Source organism: Mustela nivalis (genome assembly GCF_964662115.1).
Source record: "Mustela nivalis genome assembly, chromosome: 10".
Lineage (NCBI taxonomy): Eukaryota > Metazoa > Chordata > Mammalia > Carnivora > Mustelidae > Mustela > Mustela nivalis.
Window position 1 is genome coordinate 101089289 of NC_139029.1, and position 18822 is coordinate 101108110.

An 18822-nucleotide genomic window follows, 5' to 3' on the forward strand; every position below is an offset into this window, starting at 1 on the left:
GTTAACATATTGTTTTACCTAAAATTGAGTAATACGTTTTTCCTTAGAAAAAGAAGACCCCCCCCCCCCATGGATGAAAGCTAGAGAAGGAAACTTCAGTCAGGAAAGATGCTAAGAGAAAGGAAAAGCCTTTTTCAGTTGTGTTTTGATGTTCATTTAGAGGTGAGGTGAGACTTAAAGAGCAATACAGCTTAAATTCCAGAACCTTCCTTGTAATTCTGTTTCATTTTCTCTTAGAAAAACAAGTGTCTTACCTCGTTCCTATAGGAATGTGTGGTAGGACTGGAGACTTGAGGTTTCTGTGATTTCATGACCTGTGTGTTACAAATGCCCGTGTAGAGTTCTTACCTGTATGGTAATAAGAACTGTCATCCAAAGATGAGAGAAGCTCAGCTTGAAAGTCATGATCCAAGATAAATCTTGGGCTCAGAGTAGTCTTCTTCAGATTAATTTGATGAAATGGTTAATGTAATAGCATGTACAGTCAGTGTGTACGTGTGTATATACTTAGAGATCATGTGATTATGCTATGTAAAGTCTAGTGCTACAAATAAGATAAAGATGAAATAAGCAATATTATAAAAATATTTTACTGTTAACAGTGCAGAAACTTTCCACTCTTACTAAAAATATTATGTCTAAATGCTTTTTAGGTGTTTAAAAACTTTATGCCATCGTAAATTATTATGTGGGGAACAATGTACGTGTAGTGTGTCTTATTGCTCCTAGTATGTCTGTACATAGTCTTGATATTAATGTTTTGGCAGACTTGTCAGATATTATTAAATGGTCATTTTATGTTCTGATTTGGAGGTCAAAGAACTAGTACTAGGATGAGAAGTGTCAGATCCCATTTACTTTGCCTATGTTTTGCCTTGTTTAGCATGGTCTACCTAAGATTATTCTGCAGCAATCTTTTTCAACCATTTGTCTGTTTTTGAAGGCAGTTTAGTTAATCTAGATAGCTAAGTTTGTCCACTTAATTGGGCAAATATAAACTAATATGCTGAAAGTAAATGAGTGGGGGTTTCACTTACCACCCTCTTGTGTTCCTCACCCTTCCCTCAGAACACCTAATTAATGTGTATATATGTGATGTGATCTAACATACCAACTCAGTCCTCTCCTCCAAGTACATGATAAATATTTACAAAGCTTAATTTTATCTTTGGACAAAATAAATACATAGTTGTAATATTTTCTTCCCATATCCCATTGGATTATCTTATGTGTACTCTGGGGAGACAAGTTGATTAAGAATTTTAGATTATTTGTAAAGTTGTGAGATGTTGAGAAGAAATTGGGCTGAACTGTGTCATTATAGCAACCACCAGAGAATACTGATGGCATTTTAAAAATTGTAAATGTTGTGGATTAGGGATTGTAAAAATACGAAGTTTTAAAAATACATTTCAGCTTGACCTTTTAATATTAACGCCATAATTTCTTTCGTCAATAGAAATCTGATTGAATGAATTATATTTTGCTGAAGTGACCTGGTGATTCTGAAAAGATGAAGAAGTTGACTGTCATGTGTGTGTTAAATTGTTCTTGATCCATAGTTACAAACATTGTGCTATGTTATCACAGCTGTTTGAGATGGAGAATGCTTTTACTGTATCATCATCAGATCCTCATCCCCCTCCTGCAGCCCCTCCTTCACATTCTTTACCTTTATCTTCATCTTCTACCTCATCTGGGACTAAAAAACAAAAGAGGACCCCCACGTATCAGAGATCTGTAAGTCAGGAAAACTGTCATCTTAGCTTATTTTGCTTTGTGTTAAGAGCATGACTTAGGGCCACTCACTTCTGTTGAAATAACCTGCAAACTCACTTTCTAACCCCTAGGCATTTCCTTTATCTTTTAGTTTAGGGTCTTGCTACCCAGAGTGACTCCAGAAGTCTAAAGTGTTGCTGTCACCTTGGGAGCGTGGAGAATCTCAAACTCCTGCCCCCAATACCCTCAGTATTTTGTATTTTAACCAGATTGCCAGGTAGTTAAAGTTTGAGAAGCCCAGATCATAGAGGTAGGCCTTCTTAGTTTGAATCCTCTACCGTTTGACTTTGACAAGTCATTTAACCTTTCTGGGTCTGTTACCTCATTAGTAAGGTGGTGATAATACTACTTTCTAAACACAGCAATGTCTGGCACGAAAGAACTAGAACTTCAGCACCTACTTGTTGGGTGACTTTGATTTGCATGATTTGGCCATCTTATGCACTGTTTCACTACTCATTCTTGGGTTTAGTGTTCTCCGATTTGTCATTTTTTTTTCCCTAATGAAATATATTTTTATTAATAATGCCAACATCACACTTAGGATGCTTTTTAATAAGTCAAATTTTCAGTGAAAGGGTCTAAAACTAGTAAGGATGTGGATATGTTGCTGTTATAGACCTGACCTTTGCTAGGGATTTTGTCCTCTTTAATTCATCACTTATATTAATAAACTAATTTGTTTTTATAGTGTCTCTCAAGGCAAAATGTGATAGACAGTATTTGATGATGTAAACAGATTCCATTGCATTGTACGTAAATAGCTCTTTTCACTAAAGATGTTTTCTTTGCTTTATGTGATCATAGAAGCAAATGGCAGTATTTAGAGATTTCATCAGCACCTGAAATGGATGAAAAGATTTCTTTAAATATACCTGTGAAATGATTAAACATTTTTAGATTTGAAGAGCTTTTGTTTTCTTGGAGTTTTGTTTTAGAAAAATCCTGTTTTCCAACTCACTGTTTTGGCTCGTTTTCCATTGGAGAATCTAAGTATGCATTTATTTTCTGATATTTTCTAGTTTGAAATAAGTATTTCATACCAAGTTTCTTTTGTTTTCATCTCTACTAATTTAAATAATTGCTTTTGGATGCATGGCATAACAAATAGTATTCAGGTTTCTATTTAAGTTTCAAAGTCTATTTTAATTTCTTAAGGAAGTGTTCTGGTAGTTTGGGTTTCCATCCCTTGGATATCCATTACCCTGCTTCTGAAATTACTGTTTTAGTCATTTAAAGTTAACATAAAAGAAGCTTTTACTTAATGTAGCTGCTCTGCCTTAACACTGAACTCCAGAAATCCTATTTGCTGGTAAGTGAAAATTCTACCATAAATTAGGGAAGTTCCCTAAAATAAATGAGATTATTTCTTCTGAAATGTTTTATAGCTGAACTAATATTTCAGTAATAAAAGTCCATAAATTTCCCTTTATCTACTTTATTTTCTTTACCTTTTTCCATTAAAAATTTAGTGGTTTGTTCATCAGACCTTAGTATGCTATGAAGATAATGTACAGATCTGAGTATATTCTTTTTCTTTTTAAAACAGATGAGCTTTGATCCAAACCTTCTCCATAACAATGGACACAATGGGTACCCTAATGGTACTTCAGCAGCACTGCGTGAAACTGGGGTTATTGAAAAACTGCTAACCTCTTACGGATTTATTCAGTGTTCAGAACGTCAAGCTAGACTTTTCTTCCACTGTTCACAGTATAATGGCAACCTGCAGGACTTAAAAGTAGGAGGTAATCTGTCACTGTTTATCCTTTTTAAAATAACTCATCACACATTTCTGTTGCATAATCAACTTGCTTATGACAGTATTACAGTTTTGGCCTTTTAATTGTCCCAATTACAGATGTGTGTCTCTGTAAATCAGCAGAATCTTGATTTCTGTTTTGGTGTCTTTGGGGGGAATGAAAGACTCATTGACTTAAAGATAGCTTTGAATTTTTTTTTTAATAGATACTTGGAAGATCTAATTATTTTTCTCCACGTTTATGACTAGAGTTCTATATTGGATTTTAAGCCAATGGAAATACTAAACTTACAATGTTAGTTTTAACTATTTTATTGGGTCATATATTTGGTAGTACCTGAAAAAAAAAAAACAGAATGTCTACCACTTGGACTGTTCATCTTGGTTTACACAATAAAAATCACTTTTACAAATGAAAATATATAACTTAGTAGAAGACTGAAATTATAAGGTCTCTGTGTTTTTTAAAATATCTTTGGGGGAAAGTCAGAACAATAGTTAACATGAGTATTTGCATACTGAATACTTTAACCCTACAAGAGCATTATTTTGGTTAATCCTTATTTTGTGTATGAGGAAACCTGAGAAGCTTAAGAAAAAAGAAAACTTGCATGATTTGCAGTATACGTAAATACTGTGAAGATTAAGACTAAGATATTCCTATCTTAGTCTAAAGCAGTAGTTCTGGAGCATTAGTATGTATGAGAATAAACTGGAAGGCTTGTTTAAGCATAAATTGCTGTACTTGGTGCCTAGAGTTTGTCTTTGAGTAGATGTGGAGTGGGGCCCAGGAATTTGCATTTCTCTAAGCTCCCAGGTAATGCTGCTGTTACTGGTTCAAGAAGCACGCTTTGAGAAGTCACCAGTGTACAGCAACTCAAATGCAAAGTTTGGCTTGAAAGTGAGATACCATTTTGTCAAAGTTAGTCCAACAAATACAATACTTACTTTATTTTAGATGATGTTGAATTTGAAGTATCATCTGACCGGCGGACTGGGAAACCCATTGCTGTTAAACTGGTGAAGATAAAACCAGAAATCCTCCCTGAAGAACGAATGAATGGACAAGTTAGTGGCTTTGATGCTTTGTGTTTTCTTAGGGCCCTGCATTTGGATATCTTTCACATTAGAAAAGGAAGATTCTCCCCATCTCCTCAGTTTGCACGCAAGAGAGCTATAGTATATAAAGATTATTTTAAAATTCTATCAGAAGCACTGGCATTTCTTGACCTGAAATATAAAATATGGTCAAGATTCAATTTGGGTTTTTACATATAACCCTAAGTCTATACTTACAGTCAGTTTGTGTACTGTAAGTTTGAAACTTGGCAGCATGACATCCTCTTGTGGATCATATTAAAATGCATCCCTATGTATAGTATAGAGGATATTAAAATTCAGTTAATATTGCACAGTGCTGCTCCTGAAATGATTAGCAATGGAAATTTTTTTTTTTTTGACTGGTAGGTTGTGTGCGCTGTTCCTCACAACTTAGAGAGTAAATCTCCAGCTGCCCCGGGTCAGAGTCCAACAGGGAGTGTATGCTACGAACGTAATGGGGTAAACTTGTGTATTTTTCTTAAACCTTTGCCTGATCCACCATGTGATCTATAAGCGTACTTTAAAATTCAAAATAGAAAACGTAAGCTGCAGTTGATAAATTCAGTTTTAAATTTGGTTTCTAAGAGACTTCGAGTGCGGCATAATCAAAAATTTTAAAAAGAAAAAATCCTTAGGACTTCCAAGTGTCTTAGCTTGCCCAAGTGTGACCTTAGTTAGAATATTAAGGTAAAATGTTCCTTTTACCTCCTTTTTTGGGGGTTGTGGGAGGGGATCTTTTTTCTGGTTCTTTTTAAGCACTAACTCCATCTTTTTGTTTGGAATGCCTTATATAAAAATTGTTTTTTTTGAAATGTAACTACAGTCTCTGGGCAAATGCTTCCACGTGTGTAAGCTTTTTGAAGTTGGATTGCTGCTCAGCTGTGGACTCGCAGAAGTCATCAGCATCATGGAGGGGAAGTGTGTGTTTATATGACTAAAACGATGTACTTGTTATAAAGCATTTTTAAGAAATTTGGCTTAAAATGCCAGCTTAAGAGGTATTTAACGAAGTAAATCGCAGTATACAGAGAACATGCATCCTGCCAATATAGTAATAATAACTTATTAATTCACAGGAAGTGTTTTATCTGACTTACACCCCTGAAGATGTCGAAGGGAATGTTCAGCTGGAAACTGGAGATAAAATAAACTTTGTAATTGATAACAATAAACAGTAAGTTCTTTTATTCCACCTAAGTTGGGGCTTTTTGTTTTGTTTCTTTTGTCTACCCCCTCCAATAAGAAGAAGAAATCTGAAATGAGTTAAAAACCCAACATGTAAATGTGGATAATTTTAATGATTTTCATGATCTTTTAAACTTCATTAAGAATTTTAGGGTCTGGGGCGCCTGGGTGGCTCAGTGGGTTAAGCCACTACCTTCTGCTCAGGTCATGATCTCAGGGTCCGGGAATCAAGTCCCGCATCAGGCTCTCTGCTCAGCAGGGGGCCTGCTTCCCTTCCTCTCTCTCTGCCTGCCTCTCTGCCTGCTTGTGCTCTCTCTCTGTCAAATAAATAAATAAAATCTTTTTTAAAAAAAAAAAAAAGAATTTTAGGGTCTGTTCTATGATGGGCACTGTGTGGATGTTAAAAATAGGAATATAATTAAAATATGGTCGAGTTTTTAAGGAGCTGTTTGACAAGTCAGTGAAAGTTTTGCAAAAGCAGTAGTGTGGGAGAGAAGTTTTAAGGGAAGGGTGAGGGTGTAAAAGTCACTAGGGAGATTGCGGGGGTGTGGGAGCATTCTGTGTAGAAGTATAATTTTGAGGAAATGGCCAAAAATTTGAGTTGATTGAACTGACTGGATCATGGGAAGATGAAGTTTGAGCTTTATCCTGTAGTCCTAGGTCTCTTTGAAGGATTTTAAGTTGGGGGATGGGAGCCAGGATGGAGGTGTGATCAATTTAGGTCATTGTAAGTCATGGAGGTGGTAGACATGGAGAGTAGTGGTACTCTAGAGGCAGTGACATAAGAGTTAATATGCAAGATGAGGATCTAATACACTAACAAGGATAGACCAGTGGTGATCAGGTGGAGAAGTCAGGCCACACTGCGAAGATAAAACCACGTTTTGTGATTGATTAGGTGGAGGTGTATATGGGAATTACTGAGAGGGGAATCCCAAATGACACTTATCTGGCTACTGGGCAGATGATGATATTATTAACCAGACTAAGAAGATACAAAAAAAACTATTAGTGTGGGAGAAAAATTCTGCTTATTTTGGCATTTTGAATTTGAGGTGTCTGGGTATATCTAGGTGAAGCTACTGAACATGTAGTTGTATGTGTAAGTCTAAAACAAGCTAGTACTAGGATATACAGCTGTGAAATTCATCAGCATAAGCAGTTTAAGGGAAGTGTAGTTAAGAAAGCCTAGGGATAGTTATTTTTAAAAGAGTACAGAAGGAAGTTAAAGTAGGAAGTTGAAAAAAATGCTAGGAATGCACTTTCCAACAGCACAGAGAAAGCAAAGACCCAAGAGCATGTGCAGAATTAACTATCCCTGAACCTTATTTCTTATAAGACTTTAGTCTTCATTTTTAAGGAATCAGATTGAGGGGCTTCTGGATGGCTTAGTTGGTTAAGTGTTGGACTCTTGATTTCCACTCAGGTCATGATCTCCAGGTCGTGGGATATGGGCCCATATTGGGCTCTGTGTGGCTCAGCGGGGAGCCTACTCCCCTCTCTTTCCTCTTCCCCCACCTTGCATGTGCTCTTCTGTGCTCTCTCTCTAAAATAAATCTTTAAAAAATAGAAGGAATCAAATTGAGTTGGTGTTATATTAATAGTTCTAGTCTAAGGGCCTCGATGTGATCTCGCGAAGTACGGGGATAGGGCTTGAGTTTAAAGTGGAGCCAGGGAAAGGGTTTTATTTAACCTTTATTAAATTTCTATGTGTGCCAAGCACTTGCACTGAATACTTTAAGTATAGTTGTTAATCCTGAGAACAGCTTTACCTGATGTGTTCCATCTGTAAAACTGAGGTATGTTCTCACTTGCCTGAAGTCATAACAGTCTTGAAATAGCAGATATTTGAACCCCAGTCTGGTTCTAAAGCCTTTCACTGTAGTAAGTTGCAAATTTTTCCAGTGCCTTCATTATTCTGTTGATTTTTGAAATAAAAAGCACAGTTGGGTTATAGTTTGTCCATGAAAAATTAAGGCAAGTACCTGCTTAGTCTGCAGCTTTTCTTAAAACAACTCTACCAACAGTTTGTACCATCTTTGAGAAGAAGTCAGATTCATACTGCTGCTGCTCAAAGATGGGGACAGAATAATATGTGGTCCTTAATTTGTTTTCAGTGAAGGTGAATGTCATTTTTAAAAGTAGCAGATTTCTTCCTTAATCACTGCATTTACTCAGCTTTCTTTTATGGCTTTTAATCAGAAATGATTGATGGGATAGCTACTAAATTCAGCACGTCGGAAATAGGGACCGTCTCTTACTCATCTCTGTATCTATCCCAGTACCTTTGTTTGTAGCATATATAATACCTACTCAAATGTTTATCCAATAAATGATCTTCCTAAAATTTCAGATTCTCCATCTTTTGTTGCGTTCAACTTGTGACTTCATTTCTTTTGTTGGAATAGGAAAGCATTGAGTGTCCATGATATTCTTTTAAGAATCTAAGAGAAAAATGATTCATATGTGTGTGTGTCTAATTTGGAAGGATAGGGAGTTTGAGCAAAAATCCTTTGCATATGAAGCCATATGAAAAGGATCATGTGCTGTAAACTACATTTGCTCTTCATGTTGACATAAAAATTCTTGAGACCTCAGAAAATTAGTTTGTTTCTCTGAACTTCTGTCTAACCAAACCAATGCATTTTTCACCCCCTCTTTGATTCCCCCCCTCCCCAACCCCACCCAATTACTCCCTTTCTAGTACTGGTGCTGTAAGTGCTCGTAACATTATGCTGTTGAAAAAGAAACAAGCCCGCTGTCAGGGAGTAGTTTGTGCCATGAAGGTAAGTGTCATCAAATACAAGAAACTTGAGGGTTTTTTCTTTTACTACTTTTAGTCTGTACTTCATACCCAAGCAAGCCTTTTGTTTTTGTTTTTTTCTCTTAATCTTCCCTTTAAAAATATTTTCACTGTTAATATCAGAAGTAATCTCTTAAAATTCCTTGGTTACTAATTCATTTTGTTCTTTAAGATTGATACTGTTAATAGTAGACCTAACCAAATATTTTGTTTCTGATACAGTATAATTTTATGAAAAGATTGCTTATTGAATGCAAATTGTAATCATAAATACGGCACTTAATAGTACCTAATGTTCCTATTATTTTTTTGGGTTTTGCTTGTTTGTCTTTAGGAGGCGTTTGGCTTTATTGAAAGAGGTGATATTGTAAAAGAGATATTCTTTCACTATAGTGAATTTAAGGGTGACTTAGAAACCTTACAGCCTGGAGATGACGTGGAATTCACAATCAAGGACAGAAATGTAAGATAGTTGACTGGTTTGATCTTTGGCCTTTTAAGATCGAAAATGAATTACATTTTTAGGAAACACTTAAAATTGTATGACTCCCCCCCCCTTTTGTGATTTAGGGTAAAGAAGTCGCAACTGATGTCAGACTATTGCCTCAAGGAACAGTCATTTTTGAAGATATCAGCATTGAACATTTTGAAGGAACTGTAACCAAAGTAATCCCAAAAGTACCCAGTAAAAACCAGGTAAGGAGTCTTTTTCAAGAGAGTTTTCTTTTATCTCATGAGTAGTAGAAAAATTTGGCATACAGAAATTTTAATTAATGTAATTTTATGATGTTGAACAATTGACTATTTCTTGATATATATAATTAAGCTAAATGAGAAACCAGTGATAATATATGAATATGTTTTAGTTTTTACTGGTTTATAAGGAGAAAGGGACAAAACTGTTGGTTAAATTGGGGGAAAACCAGTTTGGGTGTGCATTTATTGGGGTTCTCTCTGAGGGCACACCCCCCTCCCCCCATTTGTTTCATTTGTGTGGGAGGTAAGGTGAGGAGAGGACACTGGTGGTGTCATTGCTGAAGAAATGTGAAACATTAAAGACTTAAAATTTTTTTTCTTAAATATCTCTGTGTCATTTTATGATTTTATGATTGTATTATGTGACCATAGAACACAGAGCTTTCAAATTGGACTTGTTATCAACATCGTTTTTCCCTGTAGGGAACTGTTTATTATAAATAACATGGGTTTGCTGTGTGTTCTTCTTGTTTGACTTAGAACTAGGAAGGATGAGAAATCTCCAGCTAAAATAGTTTTTCCTTCTCATCAGAATGACCCATTGCCAGGACGCATCAAAGTTGATTTTGTGATTCCTAAAGAACTTCCCTTTGGAGACAAAGATACAAAATCCAAGGTGACCCTGCTGGAAGGCGACCATGTTAGGTTTAATATTTCAACAGACCGACGTGACAAGTTAGAACGAGCAACCAACATAGAAGTTCTATCAAACACATTTCAGTTCACTAATGAAGCCAGAGAGATGGTACGTGTTAGATATTGTTTGATACTTGTATTCAGTATGGGCCAATATTATATTTGAATTCGTAATGCTGTATTGAGAAGTTTTTAAGGTAATGATAACATTGGGCAGTTAACCTTAGTGATTAAGAACACAGATCTTTGAGTCAGTCTAGGTTTGATACCTAACCCTGCCAGTTATTTTGGAGTAGATGTGAAAAAATTTTAGAAAGTGTGTACAGGATGATTTCTTAGATCTTTAGAGAGTCACTGATTCTCTGGACCTTAAACAGAAAGATTGAGAAAAATCAGATCAATTGTAGAAAGTAAATTTTCCCAAACTGTTCCATAAAATGTTTAGTAAACACTAAATAAAGTTAAATAGGTTTGGGGTTTTTTGGGGCTTTGCAGATTCTTTTTTAGTGGATATAAATCCAGGAATGACATGTACCAGAATTGTTTGCCAAACATATTTTATGGGCTTGCTTTTCATAAATTAACTTTCTCAGATGTAATACATTGTTTTGTTGAGGGTTATAGCGTGTGGTATATCTCATGCTGTTAGTAGAACTGGGTCCATTTACTGGAAATTTAAATTCCTTGGGACTTCTAACCTTTACCTTTGGAGATCTGATCTTATTTGACATTTGCAGTGTGCTTTTAACTAAAAATTTTGAGAACCAAAGGAATGTGTTTTTAAGAACCTCGCAGGTAGCATCTGTTTTGCTTGACAGTGTGAACTGCACTGTAGAGTACTGTGGCTGCCATTAAGATTTAGCAAGGATTAAATGTCAGAATATTATTTATGCTTCATTCAGAACTGGTTATAGAATAGTCATCAGTAATAATGTAAATAAACATGCAATATATAAGTCATTGGTAGGTTAATAATAATTGTTGCAATAAACATTTGAATACCTGCCATGTGCCAGTTAACTCTGGATATAATGCTACCACAGAGCTGATAATTTAGTAAGAAGGGGGGAAAAATAAGGAAAGGATTTCCTGTATTTTATTTATTCTTCAGACCTAAATTTTAAGCCTTTCTTGTGCCTAAACCCAAATAAAATTTTTTAAGGTAGAGACTAAAAAATTGCTTTTAATTGACTTTGGAAGTTCTTGAAATATTAGTTAATAGATTTTTATAAATTCCCAGATGTCATCATAAAGCTTGGGACTTATTTGGAGTCTTTGATTCTACCACTTAATTAGCTGGGTGCTTTGGACAAACTGCTTAACCTCCCTCAGCCTCAATTTCCTCATCTTGCAAAACGGGGTAATAATACTAAGTTCACAGATTTGAGAATTAAAAGGAATACATTGTGTGCATGTTCACATTCAAATGTTTGTAATTTTTCCTATGCATACTGGCCAAGGATTAGCATCTCACACATTGCTTAAAGGTTAATTTACTAAAAGACTGAAAAGCAGTGAGTTTTTATTTAAATGGAGAAATTAAAATGTAGATACAGAATTTGAGTCATTAATACAGATAATTCCTAATGAATTCAGCTTGATGCTTCCAAAGTTGAATATTGTTTTCTTGGCAAGCTTCACAGCCAGTGAAAATATTATTGTCTGGATTTCAGGGTGTAATTGCTGCCATGAGAGACGGTTTTGGTTTCATCAAGTGTGTGGATCGTGATGCTCGTATGTTCTTCCACTTCAGTGAAATTCTGGATGGGAACCAGCTCCATATTGCAGATGAAGTAGAGTTTACTGTGGTTCCTGTGAGTAGTTTTTGAGCAAAGAATGGAATGGCTTCTTGGTGCTTCATTTTTCAGTTTAAAGTTACTTTTGTTTTTCACTTGTAGGATATGCTCTCTGCCCAAAGAAATCATGCTATTAGGATTAAAAAGCTTCCCAAGGGCACGGTTTCATTCCACTCCCATTCAGATCATCGTTTTCTGGGCACTGTAGAAAAAGAAGCCACTTTCTCCAACCCTAAAACCACTAGCCCAAATAAAGGCAAAGAAAAGGTAAGTTTTACATAATCAAAATGATTTGTGTAGCTTTTTTATTTTTTAAAGATTTATTTATTTGAGAGAGAAGTGCACAGTGGGGTGAAAGGGGCTGAGGGAGAGGGAAAAAGCAGACTCTAAATTGAGCATGGAACCCGATTTGGGGCTTGATCTCACGACCCTGAGATCATGACCTGAGCTGAAATCAGGTGTCAGATGCTTGACTGACTAAGCCACCCCGGCACCCCCATGTATGTAGATCTGTATTAGTCTTCGGCTTCAAGGAAACCACTGTCCACACAATAATGGAGTTAAGTATTAACTCTTTTGGAATTCTCTAATATTAATGGTGGTGAACTAATCTAAAAGTTTTCTGATCTCAGCACTATTGACTTTTGTGTGGGAGTGGGTTGCTCTTGAGTACATTGTTGGATACTTTGCAGCATCCCTGGCCTTTTCCAGTAAAGACCAGTATCTTCCCTCTCTCCCTCTGTGACAGCCAAAAGTGTTTCCAGATACTGCCACACGTCCCAGAATCACCCCTGGTTGAGAAACACTCATGTAAAATGACAGTACTTGTCTTCCAAGGCAGTTTAAAACTTTGACATTTGGGTAGACTCATTTCACACATTTGAACTCCCCATTTATTGACTAGTTCACTGAATAGAAATATAAAACTGTCTAGTCTAACATGGCTTTTGCTCTCAAATAAGTAATAAATTGAGAGTGTACAGAAGCAGGTAATTAATGCAAAATATAAAATGTTGCCCAAAAATGTCAGTAAGAGTGCTATGGTGAAAATGAATTCTAAACTCGGGGGGAGAGGGAAGGTGGGGGTTGCTGGGATGGTTTCACTAAGGCACTGGCATTTAATAGGTAGAGATAACTGAGGAAAGGACATTCCTTACAGAATAGAGGCCAGATGAGAAAAATTCCGTTTCTTAAGAAAGCACTAAGTATTAAATAGGAAGACAGGGTTTTTCTTTGATGGGGCCAAATAGGGGAAATAAGAGTGAAAAAACAGAATACAGAAAGATTGAGAAGGTTTGATTGCTACTCTGAAGAATTTAGACATTGTTCTGTACTCAGTAGATTTCTTTTGGAAAGTGTCATTTCAGGAAGAAATGGCAATAGTATGAACCCTAGATGGGGGTATGGAGAAAGGCAAAAGATCAAGAGGCTTGATAGGAAATTTAGATAGTTGTTGAACCAGGGGACAGAGATCATGGATGTAGAGAAGAGAGAAGGAACATGAGAGAGAAGGTGATACAATTAAAAAAAAAAAAAAAAAAAAACTAGGAGCCTGTAAGAGTGGAATAGCATCTTCCCTTTTTTTTTTTTCCCCCTCAAAGAGCACAGGGGAGGAGTAGGGAGGAGGGGTGTCTAGACTCCCTGCTCAGCAGGGACCCCAGTGTTCTGCTTGATCCAAGGACTCTGGGATCTTGACCTGAGCTGAAAGCAGATGCTTAACTGACTTAGCCATCCAGGCACCCCAAGACTAGATTAGCATCTTGTTTTACCTTTTTTTTTTTTTTTGTAGTTTAGGAAATCACTTCACCTCTGAGCTTAAGTTTTTAAACAACAACAACAAAAAAAATCAGTCTCCTAGCCCATAGTAGGAATTTCACAAGTGCTTCTGTTAAAAATAATAAAAACAAAAGAAAACCAATGGGGCTTATTTTTAATGGTTTTTAGGTCTTAGAATGTCCAGTTTCCCAGATGGCTCTGGCAAAGCTGACTTGATCAAGATAGCCTTTATATGAGAAATTTCCTGCCCTTCTATTATTCTTTTCTTCTTGGCCAATACTGGACCCTAGTGAGTCCTTCTGTCATTGGGCTTATTTATAACAGAGTATTACACTTGTTTATGAATCTGTGTTCTCTACTAAACTGGGTTCTTCGAGAGCAGGGATTGTCTTATCTCTATTTCCTATACTTGCTGTAGAGTATGGTGTCAGGTGATGGCTAGATATCGAGGTTAATGGACTATAGTTGAGAGCAAAATCAAATGCTGAGATTCTGAGTGTGGTTGACTTCAGAAGAATCAGTGTAAGACCTGATTTCGCTGACCACCACCTTCATTTAACCAAAGTCAGATACTTAGCATCATTTTGTGCTGGTTGTATAACCTTGGTCAAGTTTATTTTAACTTCCTAAAACTTTCCTAATAGAGGTCAGAGTAACTTTTGAAGATGGTTTTATCATAACATTAAATTTGGTAATAAAAGTGCCTAACTTAATATCTGATATAATTTAAATGTTCAGTATGATTACATAGTAGTTGTACAAGGAATATGAATGGTAAAAGAGTAGAAATTAACTGGTTTTGAATATTAATAGTTGGTAATGTATTCTGGAGCTTAGGAAAGGAGAGATGTGGGCAGTAATCCCCATAGGAATGATATTTGAAACCATAAGAGCAGTATAACTTATGTAGTTGCTCTACAGTGTTGTTTACTGTGTGATTCTATGTCACATATCCGAAATTTCTTAAGACTTTTGAAGAGCGAATCTTTCTAGTATTTATTTAAGTGTTACTGTGGAAACATTGGTATAATTGCCTGAATATCACATGCTCTGAACTGCTCTAGATCCTATATCAAATTAAATTCTTTTTTTTTTTTTAAACATTGGCCTTGGAAGAGTTCCTTCTTTTTTTTTTTTTTTTTTTTTTTTTTTTTGGTTTAGAGATCACAAGCAGGCAGAGAGGAGGAAGCAGGATCCCCGCTGAGCAGAGAGCCCGATGTGGGACTCGATCCCAGGACCCTGAGATCATGACCTGAGCCGAAGGCAGCGGCTTAACCCACTGAGCCACCCAGGCGCCCCTCAAATTAAATTCTTGTTCATTAGTTAAATTAATTTCATACAAAACACTACAGGGTACTATGGGAGATTCAAAGTAGGTGATAGAAAAGCTTCTTTACCCTATAGAATTTCCACTTTGCTAAAAAGTCATGCTTAGTTTAATTTTTGACGGTCTATGAGAAGTATGAAGTAAGCATGTGGTAAATTTTCAATAAGCTTTTCCTCCTCAACAAAAAAATCAGGTTCTTGAGACTAAAAAGATAGCAGATTGAGTTGGTCTTAGGCTAAGGTAAGACCCCCTTTTATTCATAAGAAAAATCTGTTACTGTTAGGGAACCCTAGAATAGGATATTTCTATAGTTGTGCGAATTCTGTAGCTCAAAGGTCTGTAAAATCTAGCTGCTTATTGCCTTTTAGTTCTTGATACTTTTCTCTTTTTTTCTTTTTTTTTTTTTTTAGGAGGCTGAGGATGGTGTTATTGCTTATGATGATTGTGGGGTGAAATTGACTATTGCTTTTCAAGCCAAGGATGTGGAAGGATCTACTTCTCCTCAAATAGGAGATAAGGCAAGATAATTCTGCTGATTTGAGAGCAGGGTTAAAGATTGTCATCTTAATCATAAGTCTTGTACAATGGTTTCTTTTGAATTTTATCAAGTTTTGCTAAAACTGCTTTGTGCTTATAAGGTTAATATAGGAACATCTTCCCATTTAAAAGCGGCTTACTCAATTAAAACAGGGTCTGGAAAGCCCTTGTTAAAGCTTTTTGAGGAGTATTTAAAACACTAGCTAAGATATGCCTAAATCAATTAACTTAGATAAAAGTAATAATATTACAAGCTAAAACAGCCACCAAAATACTAGCAAAGTAAAATCACACTAAAGATTTTTTATTGCTTTGCATTTTTCTTGTACTTACAATGTCTGGTTTTCTGATAGCCCTGCTTTAGAGAAATTGAGACTCTATAAGGAATAAATATACACTGGAGAGCAAAACTTGATCCCTTATGAAAAATGGAATGAGACATAGAAGTGTTAGTTTTGGTGAAAATGTATTTAACACAAAGGATATTTAGAGTGGAAAGTGTGGTCTAGGGGAAGTTACAGGACCTGAGGTAAAGAGCTTGATGTGGAAAAGACATGGTATTAATGAGTGTCCTTATTTTTCACAGGTTGAATTTAGTATTAGTGACAAACAGAGACCTGGACAACAGATTGCAACTTGTGTGCGACTTTTAGGTCGTAATTCCAACTCCAAGAGGCTCTTGGGTTATGTGGCAACTCTGAAGGATAATTTTGGATTTATTGAAACAGCCAATCATGATAAGGAAATCTTTTTCCATTATAGGTGAGGAATGCCTTATAGAACTTAGAGCTTACTATCCATTCTTTGGGAGTCCAAAATACTTAGTATTGGGTAATTATATATTTTTTTAATTCCAAATCTCATATTGGTAAAATTATGGCAATATATAAACAAAAGTTACATATTGTATAGAGAATATGTGGCCAAGAGATAAAGGCCTGTACCTGCTTTGAACATTGGATAGGAACTTTCCTGCATCAGTGAAAGAATACTGTTTCATATGTTTTTACCAGATTAATTATACGTTTGATTTGGCGTTCTAATACAGCATAGTGTTAGTTAAGGGTGTGGACTCTTAGCCGGTTCAGATTTAAACCCAGACTCTGCTACCTAATTAACCTCCAGGTATCTTAGTTTCATTGTCTTAAAACTGGGGATAATGGTGACCTCTTAATGCGTTGTTTCTGAGGATTAAATGAGTCAGTGCCTATAATGCGCTTAATACAGTATCTAGCATAAGTAAGCACAGCATGAATGTTGTTATATAAGAAATAAAATTTATTTGCTACTGTTGATATTTGTGGTGATTGTTTATTCACGTGTTTCCTTTCTTCCCAGTGAGTTCTCTGGTGATGTTGATAGCTTGGAACTGGGGGACATGGTCGAGTACAGCTTGTCCAAAGGCAAAGGCAACAAAGTCAGTGCAGAAAAAGTGAACAAAACACACTCAGGTAATGAACTATGATTTCTACTTGTTCATTCTGCTTTTGGTGTGAAAACAGGAGTAGGTAGGATTTAAGAGAGAGCAAAAACCCATTCATTCTAGATTAGTGGTGTCCCAGGTATGATCCAGCCGCATCACCTGGCTACTTATACTTACTAGAAATCATAAGTTCTTAACCCTACCCCATAAATACTAAAGTCAGGATGGACAATCTGTTCTAACAAATCCTTTAGATAATTCCTATGTATACTCGAATTTGAGAAACACTAGATAGATGGTTTAGGTCATTTGCTATATGCTTATTTTCAATTTAATATCTGTTTCTTAAAAAATAATTCTAAGATTAAAAAAAACTCATAGGGATGGGGAGAGAGGCCTTCCTCTAGGAGACTGTTTTGGAAAAGAATGAGTCAATTAGGTAAAATAATGGGAACTTAAGGAAATTGTTGCTATTTGGATCTCTAACTTTTAAAAAACCTATACTTTTTGGCTTTCATCTCAGTTTCCCAAGTAACACTTCTTGGTAAGACCTAGAGAAAGGACAGCCGTAAATGTTCATTTCAACTTAGTAAATATCTAAGTGCATGCTGTGTTTTAGGTACTGGGGATATAGCAGTGAAGAAATCAGACAAATCCTTGCCTTTGTTGAGTTTATTTTTTAATTTGTCTGTAGTCACAGCAAACAAGATGAGTATTGTATGTAGTATATTCAGAAATATAGTAATATATGTTATTAAGATTAAAGTAAAGAGGGGGCAGGCCTGGGTGGCTCAGTTGGTGAAGCCGCTGCCTTCAGCTCAGGTCATTATTCCAGGGTCCTGGGATTGAGTCCTGTACCAGGCTCCCTGTGGGTCAGAGCCTGTTTCTCCCTCTGCCCACCCTCTTCTCTCTCTCTCATTTAAAAAAATAATAATAATAATAAAGATTAAAATAAAGGGAAATGTGTAAGTGTTGGGGTTGCCATTTTAGAGACAGGGGAAGACACCCCCTAAAAGTAATACTTGGTCACCTAGAAAAGATGAAGAAAATAAGACATGGTTTAAATATAAGTACTTGTTAATTTCTTAAATTAACTTTCTCTGTTTTATGGTAGTTTAGAAATATTTCAAGAATAGCAGACAGTCAACCCACTGTTAACATTTGTTGCAATGATTTTAGCTTCTTTTAATCTAGAATGAGTTGAAATTGTTGAGTAAGAAGTAGAACATGCTTTTGTTTTGTAGTGAATGGCATTACTGAGGAAGCTGATCCCACCATCTACTCTGGTAAAGTCATTCGCCCCTTGAGGAGTGTTGATCCAACACAGACTGAGTACCAAGGAATGATTGAGATTGTGGAGGAAGGTAAGAGCATTCCTGTCCGATACGTTGGTGGTGGTGCAGTTCTTTTTGGATTCCTTAAAAACTGAAACTAAGGAAAAGGGATTCTTGTCTCTCGGCCAAAACTCTGCATTTTCATTTTTGGCTTTTTTCTCCACACCTTCAGTAATTCTCTCAGTTCTGGTACCATTCCTTATCCCTAGGAATTAGCACCAAAAAGACAACTTTGGGGGTACCTAGGTGGCTCTGGTCATGAGTTCAAGCCCCGAGTCGGGCTCCACTCTCAGTGTGGAGTCTGCTTGAGCTTCTCTCTCCTCCCAGTCCCACTCATGTGCGTGTACACGCACATGTGCGCTCAAATACATCTTTAAAAAAAAAAAAAAGACTACTTTGTACATAAAATAAGTTTGCAATAGGGGTGGTAGTAGGAACCAATGGATGATTAGTATAGCTAAATTACATAATGATGGGGTTGGTGAGAGGGTTTGAATTTCCAACCAAAGATAATAGCTTGGTTCACAAAGAGAAAAAATATTGTGTCATATAAGTGTCAAAGAGCCCAAAGTGGGGAAGAACAGGTCGTTTGAGAGAAAGAAATGAA

The 18822-nt window shown here is 36.2% G+C and overlaps 1 protein-coding gene across 4 annotated transcripts in view; it reads left to right on the forward strand.

Moving 5' to 3' along the window:
• CSDE1 (cold shock domain containing E1) overlaps nucleotides 1-18822 on the forward strand; it is a 39905-nt gene that overhangs the window by 15196 nt on the left and 5887 nt on the right. The window contains exons 3-17 of one of the 4 annotated variants that reach the window (XM_082684982.1): nucleotides 1591-1740; nucleotides 3329-3527; nucleotides 4500-4609; nucleotides 5009-5101; nucleotides 5719-5816; nucleotides 8532-8613; nucleotides 8965-9093; nucleotides 9201-9326; nucleotides 9919-10131; nucleotides 11696-11836; nucleotides 11921-12085; nucleotides 15332-15439; nucleotides 16045-16220; nucleotides 16797-16909; nucleotides 18126-18245. In XM_082684982.1, the coding sequence (XP_082541108.1) occupies nucleotides 1600-1740; nucleotides 3329-3527; nucleotides 4500-4609; nucleotides 5009-5101; nucleotides 5719-5816; nucleotides 8532-8613; nucleotides 8965-9093; nucleotides 9201-9326; nucleotides 9919-10131; nucleotides 11696-11836; nucleotides 11921-12085; nucleotides 15332-15439; nucleotides 16045-16220; nucleotides 16797-16909; nucleotides 18126-18245 (2014 nt within the window). In that variant the 5' untranslated portion in view covers nucleotides 1591-1599. The remainder of the gene's footprint in view (nucleotides 1-1590; nucleotides 1741-3328; nucleotides 3528-4499; nucleotides 4610-5008; nucleotides 5102-5718; nucleotides 5817-8531; nucleotides 8614-8964; nucleotides 9094-9200; nucleotides 9327-9918; nucleotides 10132-11695; nucleotides 11837-11920; nucleotides 12086-15331; nucleotides 15440-16044; nucleotides 16221-16796; nucleotides 16910-18125; nucleotides 18246-18822) is intronic. The other 3 variants (XM_082684983.1, XM_082684984.1, XM_082684985.1) reach the window with 3 other exon arrangements.